Source organism: Taudactylus pleione, unplaced genomic scaffold (assembly GCF_031769625.1).
Source record: "Taudactylus pleione unplaced genomic scaffold, aTauple2 ptg000648l, whole genome shotgun sequence".
In the NCBI taxonomy this organism is placed as follows: domain Eukaryota; kingdom Metazoa; phylum Chordata; class Amphibia; order Anura; family Myobatrachidae; genus Taudactylus; species Taudactylus pleione.
In genome coordinates, this window is record NW_028285050.1 from 299,381 (window position 1) to 319,583 (window position 20,203).

Below are 20,203 nucleotides of genomic sequence, written 5' to 3' on the forward strand. Positions count from 1 at the left end.
TACAACCTGGCTCCTAGGAAAGAGGAAGGGAACTTTGCAACATAGTCTTTGACACCCAACCAAGTGATCAAATGTTCAGAACTTGGATCTTCAAAACTATGAAGAGTCACAGCTCCAATCATTTGGTGATCTTGTTGCATTTTCAGATCTTATAATTTCCTAAGGTAATAGTCAGTTTCAAAGCTATCACCGCCCCTCCAAGACCTGGTTATTTGTGCTGAACTCCTCCAGTCAGAGATAAGGACACATTGCTCTCACTGAGGAAGAGTGACAGTGGAAGAGGAATAGAAGAGGAAGACAAAGAAGTATGGAGGGCGAAAAAGAAGGAATAGGATAGGTAAGGTTTAAGAAGGAGAAAGGACAAGGTAGAGTGAGAAGAATTTGAAAAATGAAGAAGAAAATAAGGTAGAAGTTAACTCCATCACCCAGCTCTTAGTTTCCATTGTTTGACTATACCTCAGTGACCATCCTCCATGGCATGGATGGTGAAGCCTTAGATCCTACTCAGGAAACAGGCTGGATTCAGGTACCTTGGCCAAGTAAGTAGCTGTGTAGATGCAGTCACTGGGATGCTCTATATTGTATGGCGGTCATTTAGGATGCTCTCTGTATTGTATGGCCCTCACTCTGTATTGTTGTCATTAGGATACTCTGGATTGTATAGCAGTTACTATAATACTCTCTGTATTATAGGGTGGTCACTAGATATAGTCACTAGAATGCTCTTTGTATTGTTTGTTAGTCACAAGAATGCTGTCTGCATTGTATGGTAGCTTTATGATGCTCTCTGTATGGTGTCAGTCATAAGGACCCCCTCTGTATTGTATGATGGTCACTAGAATGTGTGGTGTATTGTACATAACAGTGGTCTCTGTATTGTGTGGGTGTCACTAGGATGCAGTTTATATTTTATACTAGGATGCCCACTGTATTTATTGATCACCAGGATGCTCTCTATATTTATATTGGTCACTCAGATGCTCTCAATAAGATATATATAAATTCACAGAATGCTTTATGTATTGTACATGGGCCAATACGATGCTCCCTGTGTTTAATCTAACTAGGATGCTCTAAGTTGTGGGTACAGACAATGTGTTTTTATTTCCACTGCTATGGACAAAAAAGGATTTTAATCCCAGCTACTTTTGTGCTGGTCATGTCTAATATTAGATCGCTTTAATAATTTGTTATAGGGCCAAGTTAAATTCTCAATCTGCTCCTTAAATTCCCAATCATTTTATGTGCAATTGTACGAAATATATTGAGAAATTGTACTAGATTGTTATTTATTTACTTAAAACTGCAATGCTACATATATATTTTTTTTAAATAGCAAGCTAATAGCAGGCATTTGTAATTTTTAGTCTCTAGTCTTATCTTAGCTTCTACAAACTTTTATCTCATTTTCAATATGTCTCTGGAAGTAAAAGCTGATTCTCAGCAAAGTGGGGAGAATGTCACAGTGAAAACAGAACTCAGAGGCGCATTTCAAAGCTTTTCTGCTCAGTACAGTACATCATGTTCCTTGTGGCTGTGGTTATTATGGAAGTTCATGACAACATATAAGGGGGAATTTAATTGTTTTTTGGGCGACCGACTGAACTATTCAATTGTTGTTCCGATCAGATGCGAGTGATGCAGGTACCTATTATTTCTGCTCACTCCCTCCTAAGGTAGTGAACAGAAATGTGCGAAAAGTCTGGGTTTTGGGTGCCCAAATTACATTTTTGGTAGCGTGCTCAATAATTTTGACAAGTTTAGCCGCTTTGTGCGTCTAAACTCTGTGAATTTGGGCACAACATGTGCAAAATGTAAGCGGCGCCCAAAACAATTGAATATCTACCCCCGATCTACCATCACTTTAGAAAGGAGAACACACAGGAAAACCCCAATTATACATCATTTATAGCACAGCATAGAGGAAAAAAACCTAGGGGAATGATAAATACCAACATTGGCCTTGTAGCCAATCACAATGATTTATGTTACGAAAACACAACTACAATAATTACATTTATGGCATTGCTGATTTAAATATGAGTACGAGTAAGTAGTTGTGCCAACTTTTATTCTTATCATTTATTTCCCATAGAGATTCCATTTCATTTGTTTATGGGATTTTGTATAGAAAGGATGTGATTACAATGTGTAACAGAGAGAACTTACCTCAGCGTGCCCACCAGGATTAAGAGTCTTATTACAATGCTCACATTTCAGGCAGAATTTGTGCCAGTCCTTTCCCAATGAGGTTACTTTCTCAGCTGCAGAGAAGGAAAGAAAGAGCATTTGTAATGGAACAAACTGCTCCTTGGTGACAAATGACTGTACTGGCCACAGCATTACAGGCACAAACACAATGACAACATAAATGCAAGTTATTGCTTGTCTCTTTCTAAACGACATAAAATTAGTCAGATCAATTCTGAAATTATGAAAAAGTATTTGTTTCAGGGAGTCGAAAATATTTTTTAAGCAGTATTTATTTCATTTTTTTTCTTTAAAAAAAAGTGCAGTAAAACTTTTGGGAGTACAGTAAGTTATTCTCTAGAAAGCCTGTTTATTCTGAATATTCACATTTAGTAGACAGAATGACGGCTGCTGCGTCTATCAGCCTAAGCCTTCAGTGGATCAGTGCCCCACAGTGGCTAAACTACAGTACGTATATGGAAATAGGATACTTGTTAAGCTTTACCAGGCAATGACTTGATTCAGTATAAGTGTCCCTTTCATACATTCGTTTCAAATGAATTAGCTGCTGGGAAAGTAAACCTTGTTATGCACAGCAACCACTATAAACCAATATGAACTAGTAAAAATGGATTGCAAACTACAATATAAAAGAGGCAATAAATGTGGAACATAAACAGGAGCTTAGGGGGAGATGTATGAAGCATTCTAAAGAGTGAAGTGGACAAGTTACCCATAGCAACAGTGGCGTCAGTTCATCCCAGATGCCTGGAGGCAAGTTATAATTTGGCTTCCCCCTCCCCCCCCCAAAAAATAGGAAAATAAATATGGTGCATATCTATCTATCCACAGAAAAGCATTAAAAAAGAATATGTGCATTTGTTTTCATTAGGCCTATTTACTAAATTAAATTTGCAGGACAGACACCCAAAACACCCTTTTTCGGGAGATATCTGCAAATGTATAGAATCCCCTAAATGTATCTGCATTTTGGAGAATGGCCCCGGTAGCTAATGCTATCTTAAGGTGGTGTTAGCTGCTGTTGCATATGGACAACAGATCGCAGAGGGATCCGTTGCATCCCTCCCTGGCACTTACCACTCAGACCACGCATGTACAGTAGCACTGAAGGGGAACTGAAGGATTCGCATTAGGGTTGTGTATAGATTCAGTTAATGTGCCTGATACACATGAAAAGGTATACAGCTCTCCCATTTTATACCAGAGACATAAGATAACATTGCAACATTATCCATTATAAGGATGGGGACTGCACTGAGAAATTATTGTATGTTTGTTTGTTGAGCGACCTCAGATACAGCCCTGGGGGTAATTAGGGGTATATACAGCTATGCATTAGTGACAGATAAGATAGTGACCTTTATAGTGCAATTAGCATGAGGCTCAGAGTCCTCCTGATGGAGGCGAAGGCCATCTGACGTGGAGTGGGGAGCTCTCCTGATACCCCAGATGGAGGGGGAAACTACCTGATGCGGGGTGGGGAGCCCTCCAGATACCCCTGATGGTGGGGAAAACCATCTGATATGGGGTGGGGAGCCCTGATTATCAGGGAAAACCACCTGATGTGGGGTGGGGAGCCCTGCTGATACCCCTGATGGAGGAGAAACCACCTGATGTGGGGGTTTTGAAGATTGAAGTTTGAGTCAAGATACTGTAAGGCTGCCACTGTGGTGGGACTACAAATCACAAAATGGACAGTCTACTGTTGACTGCTTCACATGCCGGGAAGTTGCTCCACCAAAGATCTGCCCCCCAGACTCAGTCGCCGGTGCCCAAGGCCACCGCCTCCCATGCAGTCCTACCCACAGCTCCATCCGGTGCACCCCTGTTGACATTCAGCCCCTGTAAGTTCTGCAGCCGCTCTGGTCCGCGGCTAGAGCTGCCACCAGGGAGGAGTGGGACAGGGAGTTGTGGGTGGGGGAGGTGCCAGATGTTTTACACAGTCATAAGAAGCTGCTGAGAAGCAGCAACACCAATGAGCGGGGACAGGCTGATGGCGTGATATGGAGCCCCCCATTAGTGTATGATAGCTTCTCAGGTGCCAGGAAGAGGTGCCATGTATTGGGTGGTCGTGACGGTATACCCCGGTACATAGTTACAGCCCTCGGTGTTGAGTGAATATATTGTGGTCAATGGATGAAGTGCCCCTTCAGTGCTGGCGCCCGGCAGCAGGCGCCTCCATTGTCTCCCATAGCTCCTCCCCTGCATAGTAACAAATCTTCTACCTATCATTTGCTAGAGTGTACTTGATAAATGCTAGCTAGAAGCTGATTGTTAGGGTAACTCCCCCACGTGTCTACTTCTGTACTCTTTAGGAAGCTTGATACATCTCCCTCTTAGGGGCTTATAAAGAGTCGCTCACAATTGCTCATGCAAGTGGCGCTTTAAGAGAGAAGGGGGCATGTGTGCAGGCTGAAATCGAGCCCCCTCCTCTCCAGCTATGCAGTAGACTCTGGCATTGTGCCAGAGTCTACTACGCATGCGCACGTCTCCGGAAACATGGTGCCCGTGCCGCGTTCCCGGGACATCTCTACTGCTCATGTGCAAATCACTGAGGAAATGGCCGTGGTGGCCATTTTCCTGGTGATTTCTGCAGTGCTGCAGCCATCACCGGGCCGATGGAGAGGTAAGTTTATTTAATTGGGTGCAGGTTTTAGGGGGCTGCATAATGTAGGGAATGAATGACAATTATTTACCATTTATTGTATTTCATTGGTAGATTGAAAAATAAATAAACAAGGTGAAAATGTGCTCTATGCCAGTCCTGCCCCCTAACATGTAATCATGATGTCACAAAAAGGGTTGAGGACGCCAAGGAAAAACTGAGCTCTAGGAGCGACCTAACGACACTCTAGGTGACAAAATGTCTGGAGGGTCCTTGCAGCTGGGACAGAAAGAAGCTGAGCGTCAATAGCATCAGTCGCTCTAGATCCGGCTTTCTAGACTAGAAGGTGCCATTCCAGACACGGGACAACAACGGTGCATGCCCTCACCTAGTTACAGCCTTGTAAATAAGTAACATAGTTTGTGTTCTAATGTGTTCCCTTATTGTATACAAATTATTCTGTTGATTTATGTAAAGCGGAAGATTGCAGCTTGTGGTAGAAGACCCATCACACAGCTTGCTGTGCAACAGCCAGAAAGCCAGTATCCCATGCCTATTAAGAGCTGAGTAGGACGCAATTACAGAATTTATTTATTTATTTATTAACAGTTTCTTATATAGCGCAGCATATTCCGTTGCGCTTTACAATTGGAAACATTGATAGAACAAAACAGGGTAATAACAGACAGACATAGAGGTAAGAGGGCCCTGCTTGCAAGCTTACAATCTATAGGGAAAATCTAACATCATGCAATCTTCAAAGACATGGAAAATTAGAGAATGTTAGGAAAAATAGATCCATGTTACGTAGCAAATAACAAACAGACACAGTTTAGTTATATTAGCTTATCTGAATGAAGAAAACGTTGGACAGTTGCAATAAGTTTGCCTAATGTAGGTAAATGAGAAATTTAGGCCCGTATTCAATTAATTTCGTGTACGTGATAATGTTTCGCATGACGGACTTTTTGCTTACAACGCGTATTTTAGTAGCAGAAACTTTTTCGTGCATGTACCCGCGATTCGCCCTATTCAATTCCAAAAGATGCTAAAACGGAGACACGCGAAGTCAGAACACGCGAAAAGTGGTGTCAGAACTGGGAGAATCAGCCTGAACCCCCCAAAAAGATGCAGAAACATTGGAGATAAATGTATTAGTCCCCGATTAGCCGTAATACAACTGATTGGGGATACTTAAGTTCGCACAATTGCCACTATTTGCACAAGTGGTGAAGAATGGCATAAAGCAGTATTTTATGGAGAAAATAAGTAGTCCTCCGTATATCATGTATGCGACTATTGGAAAAGTGATATAACAGCACTTTGGAAGAGAACCTGTGTAATTTAAGAGTGTCTCAGTTTTATGTGATTGTGTGACAGTGTATGGCCCTGACGAAGTTCAAACCTAGACAAAAACCTAATCCTGGTCAAACTACGCCAAATTTGGTGGAGCTAGGTACAAAAGTCTGGCCGTGTATAAAGAACAAACAAACAGACAGACAGACAGACAGACACATACACACACACACACACACACACACTTTGTCGCTTATTAAACAGATTTGTATATGTATATGTTCCTCTGTAGCCACTTTACATTATATATAAATTATCAGTTTTTTATCTGTCTTAGTTTTCTTAGAGGTTATTCCCTGCCCATATGTATGTTATTCCTTCTATTTTGTATGAGTTATTTTTACACATAAGTGAGATTTTCAGTTTTCCATTATGTATTATAGATACAAGTTGCAGAGGCTCAAACAGCTCTATCCCACAGGGTGTGACCTTGACTGGACATGTCAGTCTCCTTTTCTTCATTTCCTGATGCATTCCTATGAAAAGGCTTTTAATGGAACAAATGACCTTATTTCCTGTAAACGCTATAAATAACGCAACTGCTCTAGCAAATGGAAATGGGCACATAATAAATGGCTAGATTCTGCAACAACTCCTTAGGTCAGATTGCCCTAGGAAAACAGGCAAAGTCAGTACAGGAGACAGTTCATGCTTTACTAAACTGATCACTCACAGCCAAAAAAAGGAGCAATCTGCACGGGATACGTTGAAGATGCCGGATGCCAATATACCGACGCCGGAATCCCGAAGTCTGGCATAATGCCGACATCGCCATCCCGAAGACATCAGGATACCGACGTCCGGCATTCCGAACGTAAGTGGGTTTCGGACTATAGATAGACAGTAATTAGATAGACAATGTAAAAAGGTCAACATGTACAAAATGTCGACAGGGCCAAAAGTTTGACCAGAAAATGGTCGACACAAAAATGGTTGACATATATATATTTTTTTTATATGTAGGGTTAGGTTTAGAGTTAGGGATAGGCACTTACTGGAGGGTTAGGGTTAGGCACCAGGAGTGAAGATTAGGGCTAATTTTTTTTTAAATTGTCGACCATTTTTGTGTCGACCATTTTCATGTCGAACTTTTGACACTGTTGACCTTTTTACATGTCGAACTTTAGTGTGTCTGACTTTTGCCCCTGTCGACCTTTTGTCTCTGTCTAACTACTGACTGTCTAACATCTGGTGTCTATCTAATTACTGTCTATCTGTTATACCACACCCAGTATGCGGGTAAGTATCACACAGCACGGGGTTAGGTTTAGGAACCTCCCCGGGTGGGTTAGGCACCCACGGGAAGGGTTACGGATAGGGTGCGGGGAGGGGAGGTTAGGGTTATTCAACATCGGGAGGAGGATAGGGTAAAGGCCCCCATACACTTACACGATTTTGGTCCGTTTGTACGATTTTCGACGAGTCATAAGATGGACCTTGTGAAAATCGTGTCTTTTTTTAGTAAGATCAGATCCGAGGCGCGCTCCCGCAGCTCCTAGAATCGGATCTTATGATCAGATGTGCAGCCCATATGGTCCATCTTATCGTGTGCAGATCGTGCTGTTTATTTTGTTCATGCGATCCATCGTGTTGCATTTTTTTATGAGCCTGTGAGACACAGGATCGATCTTATGACAGATCCTGTGCTAAAGAAAAACAACAAACATGCTGCCGGGACTGCAAGGGAGCTCCGGGGAGTCGTAGGGAAATCGTATATGAATCGGATCTTATGCTGGTGTAGGTGTATGGGCCCATTAGGCACCGGCCATGGAGGACTAGCTTTATGGTGCGGGAAGGGGGGTTAGGGTTATGTAGCACCGGGGGGAGGTTAGGGTTAGGCACCACCAAGGGAGGGTTATGGGGGGAGAGGGTCAGCGTGAGGGTACTTATCGGCCCCTGTCGGGATACTTCACCATCGGGATTTTAGTGTCGGGATTTGAACCGCCTGCAATTCATCCGCCGGCATATCATACCTATTCCATCTGCACTATTACACTTATCTCAGAATCAGGCCAATAGTTGGCAAGGACAGGTTTATTACAGATTTGTTTCTGGAAGTTCAGTACTAATATTTATCACTGATTACTAGTTTTTAATTTGCAGATTTATATTTTTGTTCAGACAGTATACCATAGGATAATGCATTAGTAATGCAGTGATGCAGGGATCTCATTCAAAGATAGTGGGCAATCACACTGCCAAGCTCCAGAGGAATGCTCTTCTAGATTTGCTTTCTATCTTGAAAATTCAGGAGGTCACCACCCTAATCCGTCATAGGGGGGAATTACATTATTTTTTGTGTAACCATTACAAATGGGCACCCGACAGAGCAATTCACTTGTTGCTCTGATCGGGCACGAGTGTGGAGGATGCACAGATTTCTGCTAGGTCCCTCCTGAGGTGGTAAGCAGGAATCCACGAAAACTCTGGTTTTCGGGCACCTAAACTAACCAGAGATTTGTACAGGTTTAGTCGCTTGAAGCGTCTAAACCCGGTGCAGTGGGCGCCCAAAACAACTGAACATAACCATCCGATCTCCCTTCACTTTAGATGGGAGATCGGGCGTGAACATTTTTTTTAATTCCCCCCATATAGTCTGTCTCTAGTTTTTAATTAAGCAATTATAGTCTTCTTTCTTATACATAAAATGCCGTCCTGATGTGTAAATCAATGTGCAGAAGCAGTATAATACCAGACAGAATTGGGGCCATTCAATTCAGCACGATGTTGAATAGCCCCGGAAACTTTAGCCAGAGAATGCCGGTTGCCGCGACTAAACAACCAGTTTAAGGCGCGGTAACCTGCATTCTCCAACTTAAGTGGTTCTAGTCGGACTTAACAGCGCGGTCAAATGAACAGCTCTGAGCACTCCTTTCCAGGACTATTAAACATTGTGCCGAATTGAATCACCCCTAATGTGCCTAAATTGGTAGCAAAATGGGCATTAATTACTCTTCTGCTGGGTACACACTAGACGACTTGCAAACAATGCGTTGGTCGTTTAGATTTCCCATGAACTCCCAGACAAACGATCTAGTGCATACACACTGTGGAATCTACCAAACAATATATCGTGCATCGTTTGGTGGCTAGATCGTTAACTATATAATGTTAATATATCGCCTGGTCATCTGGTAGTGCGTACACACTGCACGATTTGCAGGAAATTGTTAACGAGATTGTCAGTTTGAGCTGTATGTGGGGAAGACCTGAAGATGCGATGGACGACACCGCGGAAGCATGCATAGTGCGTACACACTTGACGGTTTGTTGTTTCGATGTGTCGGAATCTACCAAATTGTTCAAAATATCGTCTAGCGTGTAAGGTCTTTAGAAATATGCACACAAGAATTGTATATAGCCGCATATGCAGATGAATTCCGGATGGCAACAGCAGCACAAGCATCTAGTTTATGCTAAGCAAATGTCACTGACTCTTGTGTGTCAGCTGTGCCCATGTTGCAAACCATCTATTTTATGCGCATCAATTAAATTTAGACATCAATTAAATTACAAAAACCTCTCTAATACGCAAAAGCAACTATCCATTATAAAAAATGCAAGGAAGTAAGAGAAACCTTTATTTATTGAAAAATAAATACTTCCTTTGCATAAGGTCCATAAAAAAAGAGACATAAAGGGGAAAAGTTATCAAAGGCTGTTTTTTTTCCTCCTGCAGATATGCAACTGCCACACATCACAAAAAGTTCACCCTCCAAACCGCCAGATTTATTATTCAGCTGAAGATTTTAAGTGAAAACTGCAATTATTTTTCTGATGTGACTACTGTAAATTGATGCAATTTACAATAAAATAGATTGCAGCTGTTTTCAAAAAAGCACAAATTCTTTGTCAGCTGCAGGACATAAGACTGCCTAGGAGCTAGTGGTAGCAGGAAGAGCAGGGAAGATAAATAGACTATTGATTACTGAATGTTTCATCTGTTTTGTGCCTGTTTTGTCTAGATGTTTATTTGTTTGTTTACAATGTATTAGCCATTATCTTTTTTACATTATTTGTGTGTGAGTGTTGGTACCGTGCTGTTAACTTACTCCAGTTGATGCTTCCTCACAACGTCCAGGTAAAACCAGAGAGTGTCCCAGTTATACGGCAATGAGCTGTCCAACTTGCCGAACCCACTCCATAAGGGTAGGAGGAAACAGCACGACAAGGACTTGCCCGTTCCAATGATTAAGTTAACCCCTCTCTATTTCGGTGTTGACCCCTGTTCTGCATGCATTGTATAACCGTGTCGTGTTGCTAATTGCTTGGCAGGAATCTCTGCAATATTGGGAAAAGTAATGTATTGCCTGATGACGGGAAAACAATATATGAGCATTATGCCAATCCAATGTTGCCCAACCCCTGTCATTAAAAATAAATTAGTGTACAGTATGTAGGCCTTATGCCAAAGCGAAGGATAACCACATACATTACAAACCCCAATGTGTGAGGGAGTCAAGGAATGGAGGCCAACACGACTGTGATCACTTGAATTATTAACCCCTGGTTTAGTACAGGAATATGTACTTTAAACCATACTTGCCTACTTTTGAAAAAGCATTTCAGGGAGATTGTGAAAGCAGCACCTATGAGCGCGTGTTACAGTGGGCGTGTACTGATAAATCTGAGAGGCGTGTCCTAAACCTGACTTACATCCAATGTAAACCCAGCCCAAAAGCAGATAGTAAGATCTGTTTGTTGATGAAAACACACTAATACTTTTCAGAATTCATAGGGATCATTGTGCCTTATAATAACCAATGCAAGGAAATTACACTAATGATCCCATTTGAATGTATATATCTCTGTTTTTTAATATAACAGCTTCATAATGGGGGTAAGGATGAAATGAGGGAGATTGCTAGACTCTTCAGGGAGACAGGGAGATTGCTACTATTTCAGGGAGTCTCCCTGACAATGAGGGAGAGTTGGCAAGTATGCTTTAAACTGGAGAGAGATCATTGGGTGTTCTGACTATTTGACAGCTAGTAAAGAGCGCACATCTTCTATGGCAGTGCTCATGTCCCAGGAAATATTGTGCTGCTGCCCCACAATGGATTTACAAGGCAGTGGTGCATCCATAATGGATGCAGTGCACATGTGTCCTGAGTCAAGGAAGGCCTACACTGTTTATCCTGCTCAAAGTGCTGTAGAAATCACCAGGAAACTGGTGCAGGAATTGACAGAGCAATCTAAGCACTTGGGCCAGCACAGGGGTGGAGGAGAGCCCAGCGCCCTAACAGGCCAGCAGTGCACCCTGTATCTCAGCCCTGACCCCTGAATGCATGAAATCGCAATGAGGGGGCGGGGCCTCTTGCACCAGGAAGTACAGCACTGCTCCTAGTTACTGCACTGCACTGCTCCCATCCTCTCATAAAATGCCCCTGCTGCAAGGCAAGCAATTTAGAGTTTAAAAGAGTATAGAAGATCATTTTGTGCACAAACATTAAATTCAGCAGCTGAAACCGAAGAGGTGGCGGCTTTGAAAATCCCTATGTGTACAAGCACAAGTAGAAATAGGCTACATATGCTAATAAATACAAGACTGTAACAACTACATCAATTTATAATATATGATTGAATAAAATATCAAGAGCAGTTTCAAGAGGTCACCCTGCATAAGTACTGGGCGGGTGAAGCACTGGGTGCAGTGCCTTTCACAGAAGCTGTACATAGCAGTGGCGTAACTACCGTAGGTGCAGGGGGTGTGGCTGCTATGGGCCCAGACCGACGCAGGGCCCGGCACTCCCTCTACACCTACGGTGCCAGGCCTCAGTCCGCGGCCCCCCACTCCGTGGTCGCGTCCTCCCCCTTTGTGGTCACGTCCTTCCGTTCGGATACGCCTCCGGCTCTCCTCATTGACTGATAATGGGAGGAGGCATGGCCACCTCCTCCCAGCATCAGTCAGTGAGGAGAGATGGAGCCGACCGGGAGAGGAGGTGTGTCTGCCCTGCGCAGCGCGACCATGGAGCAGGTAAGTCGAGGAGAGGGCAGTGAGGAGTGTGCGGCTGGAGGGGGGACCGGGGACCGTGAAAATTTTGCTATGGGGCCCCCTTAGGTCTAGTTACGCCATTGGTACACAGCCCCCTCTATGTGCCCCTAAACATAATGCATCATTCCCAGCCTAAATGCTGAACTGATACAATCTAATGTCTCATACAGTAGCTCTTACTATCTAGCTATTACTCCATGATGACAATTCCAAACCAACTGGGTAGGATCTAAACATGGTTGCCATGTCATTTGATCTGTGGACCCATAATACTTATTTTTACAAAACTATATTTTATTATAATTCACCAATGTTCTAATCATTAAGAATGCCATATCGTACTTCATTTGCAAACTACAATAATTAAAAAATGTATTTCTTTAGATTAAACCGTGAACCATGGGTCTTAAAGTTGATTTAAATGATAAAAGAAACCAGTTAAGAAATCCTGCTACAGTATATGACAAAGAATGTGCTAGCTGGTTTTTAAATCATCCACTTAATTTAAGAAGCAGACATCACCCCCTCACCCCCACTTCTCCCTCGATTTATTCACTGCATCTTAGTGTCTGTGTCTATGCCCTACGTCAGACATCTAATATCACATGCATGCAGAAAAAGAGAGGTTTGTGGATTCCTTCAAGCGACAAATTCAGGTCATTGAAGACCTAAAAATAGCTGGAATGGACATGCGTAAAGAAAGAGACTGACACGACACAATGATTACATAAACCTGCATCTGGGGGAGCTTTGTACAGATAAAGAAGAAGTCAGGCATCATTTGGTAACTAGACATATGTTAAAGATATGCAAATTGTCAAAGGATATTAACATAATAATGAGATGCCGCTATTTTTCTTATTAGTTGATTCATCACCCTCCACATAGACATATGTTTACATTGGTACCAAAAATGAATGGTTGTTTGTCTAGCAAATAACACAAGTGTCAAATGTCTCTTATTTCTATAATTCCAGCATTTTTATGATTTAATATTTTGTTCCCTGGTTTAATTACAGACTATCTAGTCCAATTTGTCTAGTTTTGCATGTTGAATGCAATAACTATCCTTCTCTATCCTTTATAAATAATATTTTGGCCTTCCTTGCGTCTTTTGCAGCAGTTGTGTCTGTGACTTTATGCTAATGCAGCCAGTGGCATAATTATAAATTTTGCTCCCCCATGCCAAAAAAGTTTCAGGCGCCCCCCCTGCCCAAAAAACAAACAAACCCATAGACCACGTTTAAGGTGTGTGGTTTCATGTTCATGATACAGTTATGTGCCTTACACATTATGACACACCAAGTAAATCCACTTATAACACATTATGCCACACCGGAATGCCCCTTACAACACATTATGCCACACAGCAATGAACCTTACACATACCACACAGTAATGTCCTTATAACAAATTATGCCATGCCGTAATGCCTCTATTTCACATTATGCCACATAACACATTATGCCACACAGTAATGCCCCTTATACATTATTCCTCTTAAAACACATAATACCACACAGTAATGCCCCTAATAGCACATTGTGCACACAGTAATGCCCATTACACTTTATGCCACACAATAATGTCCATTACATCCCACCCTGACAGATCCACTTCATCAACCCTCCTCTCCGCTCCTGCCAGTCTGTCATCTCAGCTCAAGACAGGTTGCACAGTTTTTATGTCCATGTAGAACCAGATTATTGGGAACATAGTTTATAACCTATTAAATTAGTGCGCCTTATACAGTGCCCCCTGTAGTTGTGCCCCATATGCAATACCACCTGTAATAGTACCCATTATCCAGGGCCCCCTGTAGTTGTGCCTCTTAAAGTAGTGCCCCCTGTAGCTGTGCCCATATGCAGTGCCCCCGTAACTGTGCCCATTAAAGTATTGCCCCTGTAGTTGTGCCCTTTCAAGTAGTGCCCCTGTAGTTGTGCCCTTTCAAGTAGTGCCCCCTGTAATTGTGCCTCGTATGCAATGCCCCCTGTAATAGTGCCCCTTATGCAATACCCCCTGTAGTAGTACCCATTATCCATGGCCCCCTGTAGTTGTGCCCATAGGCAGTGCCCTCTGTAGCTGTGCCCCTGTAGTTGTGGCCCTTAAAGTATTGCCCCTGTAGTTGTGCCCCTTCAAGTAGTGCCCCTGTAGTTGTGCCCCTTCAAGTAGTGTCCCCTGTAATTGGGCCCCTTCAAGTAGTGCCCCCTGTAATTGTGCCCCTTCAAGTAGTGCCCCTGTAGTTGTGCCCCTCAAGTAGTGCCCCCTGTAGTTGTGCCCCTTATACAGTGCCCTCTGTAGCTGTGTCCCTTAAAGTATTGCCCCTAGTAGTTGTGCCCCTTTGATTAGTGCCTCTTCAAGTAGTGCCTCGGTAGTTGTGCCCCTTAAAGTAGTGCCCACTGCCCCCTGTAGTTGTGCCCCTTCAATTAGTGCGCCCTGTAGTTGTTCCCCCCCTACTTACCTGACTCCGTGCAGGCTGCAGCTGTCATCCGGGCTGTCTCTCCCGACTCCCGCGCTGACTGGATCAATTGATCCAGCAGACGCAGCCGCTCAGGTTCCTCACTGCGCGGGTGACGTCATGATGCAATGCATTACTGGGAACGCTGGCCTCTGAAGTGATCGGAGGCTTCCTTAGCGTAACCACTGCTCCCGGTGCCTCCAAGCTACCCGGCGCCTCCAAGCCACCGCGGGGCTGCGGAGGCAGTAGTTACGCCACTGAATGCAGCTATATTACTGGCATATCTGGGGCAAACACGCCTGTGAGTAGAAAGTGCTGTGGCTCCATTTCAAACAAGCTTCTGATATCCTCTGGACACTCTTTCTACTACCGGGCTTGTCTGACCTTGATATGCCAGCTTTTAACTTTTCTGATACTTGTGCGATTTATCCTAAGGCTGCGTACACACCTATAAATATTTCTGTCCAGTACGTCTGGTGGTGCAGTTTTGGTGGTCCAGACATTGGGAAAAGGACAGAGATGACAGGATCAGAACAGAGATGACAGGATGAGGAGAGAGGTGACAGGGACAGGACAGTGGGGATAGGGCAGTAAAGAGGTGACAGGGCAAGATAGAGGTGACAGGGCCAGGACAGAGGTGCAAGACAAAGGTGACAGGTCCAGGACAGCATTGACAGGACCATGAAAGAGATGACAGGACCATGAAAGAGATGACAAGACAAGGACAGATGTGACAGGACAAGGGCAGAGGAGACAGGACAAGGACAGAGGAGACAGGTCCAGGACAGCATTGACAGGACCAGGACAGCATTGACAGGACCATGAAAGAGATGACAGGACCATGAAAGAGATGACAGGACAAGGACAGATGTGACAGGACAAGGACAGAGGAGACAAGTCCAGGACAGCATTGACAGGACCAGGACAGCATTGACAGGACCAGGACAGCATTGACAGGACCAGGACAGAGGTGACAGGTCCAGGACAGCATTGACAGGACCAGGACAGAGGTGACAGGTCCAGGACAGCATTGACAGGACCATGAAAGAGATGACAGGACCATGAAAGAGATGACAGGACAAAGACAGATGTGACAGGACAAGGACAGAGGAGACAGGTCCAGGACAGAGGGGACAGGTCCAGGCCAGCATTGACAGGACAAGTACAGATGTGACAGGGACAGGACAGAGGGGACAGGGTTAACAGGACCAGGACAGCATTGACAAGACAAGTACATAGGTGACAGGGACGGGGGCAGGACAGAGGTAGCAGGACGGAGGGGACAGGGTTAACAGGACCAGGACAGCATTGACAAGACAAGTACATAGGTGACAGGGACGGGGGCAGGACAGAGGTACCAGGACAGAGGGGACAGGGTTAACAGGTCCAGGACAGCATTGACAGGACAAGTACAGAGGTGACAGGGCCAGGACAGAGGGGACAGGGTTAATAGGGCCAGGACAGAGGTGACAGGGGCAGGGCACAGTCCTGAATTCAGCTTTGGTGGAAGGAGGAAGTTGGCAGCTGAAATCACTATACTGTATATACTGTACTGTAGCTGCTGCTGTAACCTGTTCCTCCAGCCCCACTCACAACCTGAGTAAGAGGGCGTGTCTGAGCTCTTGAAAGTCCCCCAGCGAGCACACACACTCCAGCCAAGCACACACCATGCAGCAGCCTCGTCGTAATTCAGTGTCTAGCCGGTGCACCTGCTCCCTTCTATTCTGTCCACGGCTCCTCTCCGGCAGTCTCAGCAGTGCGGCGCGCGTGACGTCATGACGTCACGTGCACTGCTTCAATATACAAAATAAACTTTATTGCAGTGCCGGCTAACAGACTGCCAATGCTAACAGGGTAGAGACTATTTCCACTTCAGATTCTGTACCTGGAAGTGACGTGCACTGAGGGCTGAAGTGTAGTTTCCAGCCCACACAGTCAACCAAAAAAAGTTAACCCCTCGCGGGCTCGCTACGCTCGCCAGGCTTCGGGCGCGGTGGCTCGCTACACTCACATGGTTATATTCCTCCTCTATGCCCACTTGGATGGTAGGGAATGACGTTGGACACTGCTGATGACGTCATGGTCAATATACGGAAGCTGCTTCCATGCTAACAGTGCCGGCTACCAGACTGCCAATGCTGCCTGATCTGAGCCGAGCTTCTATCAAAGCAGCCGGCCCGCAACAATGAGGGGCAGCCCGGTGGCAAGCAGCAGGGGTCCGGCCCAGCTGGAACTCTCCTGAGTTCCCGGCGGCCCAACCGGGACGGATTCTGAAGGATTCTGCACTATTTGTAAAACCATATAAGTTGTAGGATTGAACTCATCATAACGCAGTGTGTGCTCATCGGAAGACCAGATGTAAGAGTAGTGTAAAGGCATACAGATACACTTGTATGCCCATACAGCTGCCCGGTCCCCAAGCATTATATGTGACTGTTGGTGCCTGCTTATCAGTTGTTTCCTTAGTTGACATTCAGTCCAGGCGTAATATGAGAACAGTGTGCCACAGCTTCCAGTCTTCCCTTTAAAAAGTACCCTGAAAAAACCTCCTCAATCAGCCACTGAATGGTACACAGTCTTGTTGAAATATTTTAATGCAGATAACGTTATATCTCTCAGGGAGGATGGCTTAGGTCCTGACACAGACAGAGAATGGGCTTATATTTCAGGTTTAGCTTGTAAATCCATGTTATCTACCAAGTTTCACCAAATTGGTTTTGCCTTTAAATTTATTGACTCTTCAAATCTGCAGCCGGGATCCCCTAAATCGCACTGATATGCACAACTCACACCCTATTACATAAACCCCTAAGTCTCCTTCCAATGAACACATTTCTATTTACATACATAGCATTAATAGACTATTTTTAGCAAAAGTAAAGGGCTCAAAAGGTCAGGAGTAAACTAATAATTATTTTAATCTAATAAATTACAGAATTTCATTGGGAAACAATAGCTGCATAAAGTAATTTCCACTTTGTAAAAGTAATTACAAGACATTTCCCCTAGTGAGTCAGGTAATCCATGTAACGATATACTACATAGCTCACAGACCATGCACAAACTATCATAGACCATGCACAAACTATCACAGACCATGCACAAACTATCACAGACCATGCACAAACTATCAAAAACCATGCACAAACTATCACAGACCGTGCACAAACTATCACAGACCATGCACAAATTATCACAGACCATGCACAAACTATCACAGACCATGCACATACTATCACAGACCATGCACATACTATCACAGACCATGCACATACTATCACAGACCATGCACAAACTATCACAGACCATGCACAAACTATCACAGACCATGCACAAACTATCACAGACCATGCACATACTATCACAGACCATGCACATACTATCACAGACCATGCACATACTATCACAGACCATGCACAAACTATCACAGACCATGCACATACTATCACAGACCATGCACAAACTATCACAGACCATGCACAAACTATCAAAGACCGTGCACATACTATCACAGACCGTGCACAAACTAACACAGACCGTGCACAAACTATCACAGACCGTGCACATACTATCACAGACCGTGCACAAACTATCACAGACCATGCACAAACTATCAAAGACCGTGCACATACTATCACAGACCGTGCACAAACTATCACAGACCGTGCACAAACTATCACAGACCGTGCACATACTATCACAGACCATGCACAAACTATCACAGACCATGCACATACTATCACAGACCATGCACAAACTATCACAGACCATGCACATACTATCACAGACCATGCACATACTATCACAGACCATGCACAAACTATCACAGACCATGCACAAACTATCACAGACCATGCACAAACTATCACAGACCATGCACATACTATCACAGACCATGCACATACTATCACAGACCATGCACAAACTATCACAGACCATGCACATACTATCACAGACAATGCACAAACTATAGCCACTTCCCATGACTGACTGCTACTTTTTGAATTACTGTATTCTTAGCAATATGTTTTGCCAGTGGTCTGACTATTCTATCTGCTGAAACAATGCTGTCCCTTATCTATGACCTCCAAAATAGGGGCCTATTTATTAAAGCAATAATTGCAGATGTTTTCGGTCCATCTGTCCTCAGTTGCATAAAGGGTCTCCATAGCTTTCTATGGGGAGTGCGAAAATGGGTGATTTTCCAAGCTCCCAAAAAACTTTACTTTGCTTTTCAGAGCAGTCACTCAGAAGCAAATGCCATCTAAAGATGTAGCCGGCCATTGTAACCTATAGGCTACAAATATTTGCCAGAGAAAGTATAATTACACAAGCACGAGCTGTGGGTGACATGGGGCAATAAGAATGGATAGATAATGGAATTTTTTTGAGAAACTTTGTAAATAAGATCATAAAGCTACATCTGTAATCTGTTAAATGTCACCTTATAGGACAGTTAATTTGTGCCCATTCAGTTTTGTTACAATCATCACACCCAAGCAGAATGCGTCAGGCAAACAGCCATTACACAAGTGGAATTTGTGCAACAAATTCCACAAAGTGCCCACCCAAGAAACACTTAAGATGGAAAGGTCAGCCCAAGAGAGACTACCTCCTTCCATTGTGTGACTTCTGCCTTTATCTTCCTCTCACACACAGTGTCATTATGTATCAGGCCCAGTGGGCTTTCTGACGTCATGTCTGTTATCTGTCACTTAGGGAAAGTGGAAACTCTGGGATAAGCTGTGTGATTCTGGCATTGTGAGCACAGGTGGAGCCCTTATCTGTCACAGTTAAACATGTAAAAACTAATATAGTTATAACTGTTTCAATTACGTTATTTATGAATAAATGAACTATGATCCTCACAAGTGTACATTATACTATACTATATACAACTAAATTAAATTTAATTTTGATTACTTTTAAACAAATTGTAAGAAAATAGCTTTAAATCTTTAAAAATCTTTTGAAATGATTTAGACCTGCTAAGTGCTTTATTAGATTCATGTAACTTATAATCAATGTCTGGAAAAAGTATAAGCTGTAAGAAGTTGCCTTGTTTTCATTAATGACAGGGCATTCTATTCACCCCACTGAAGTCGTCATTTGTAAGATAAAAAAAAATAGACTGCAGGGGCAAAGGTGGTTTCTTTCTAATACCAAAGACACAGAAAAACACACAATTAAAATGCTTCATAATACTGAGTTCAACATCTACAATAGTATTTGTGAATCAGTTGTTATACTGTGATGCTGGCCACAAACATATTGATACCTGTACGGGAAGCGGGGGTTAGCATTGCAGGAGGGTGCCGGGCTGGAGAGGCGCCATCCTGACTTGAAATTGGCAGCCGACTCGATCACTATTTTAATAGGCACCAGGCAAGCGGTTGCGGTGCTAGTTTAAATTTGGTGCCGCTCGCGAACTAATAGGCAGCAGAGGCTATTTGAACTTGGCCTGGATCGGCAGCCAATCAGAAGCAGCCACGGCGAGCCAATGATGGCGAGCCATAATATAGCTCCGCAACTGGCCAGGACAGGACGGCGGCAGAAGAAAGAAGATGAGGACCAGAGA

General features: G+C 43.7%; 1 protein-coding gene across 2 annotated transcripts in view; it reads right to left on the minus strand.

Moving 5' to 3' along the window:
- Positions 1–20,203, minus strand: part of LOC148478870 (cysteine-rich protein 2-like) — a 217,725-nt gene that overhangs the window by 110,053 nt on the left and 87,469 nt on the right. For both annotated transcript variants that reach the window (XM_088455266.1, XM_088455267.1), the window contains exon 2: positions 2,170–2,264. In XM_088455266.1, coding sequence (XP_088311392.1) covers positions 2,170–2,264 — 95 coding nt within the window. The remainder of the gene's footprint in view (positions 1–2,169; positions 2,265–20,203) is intronic.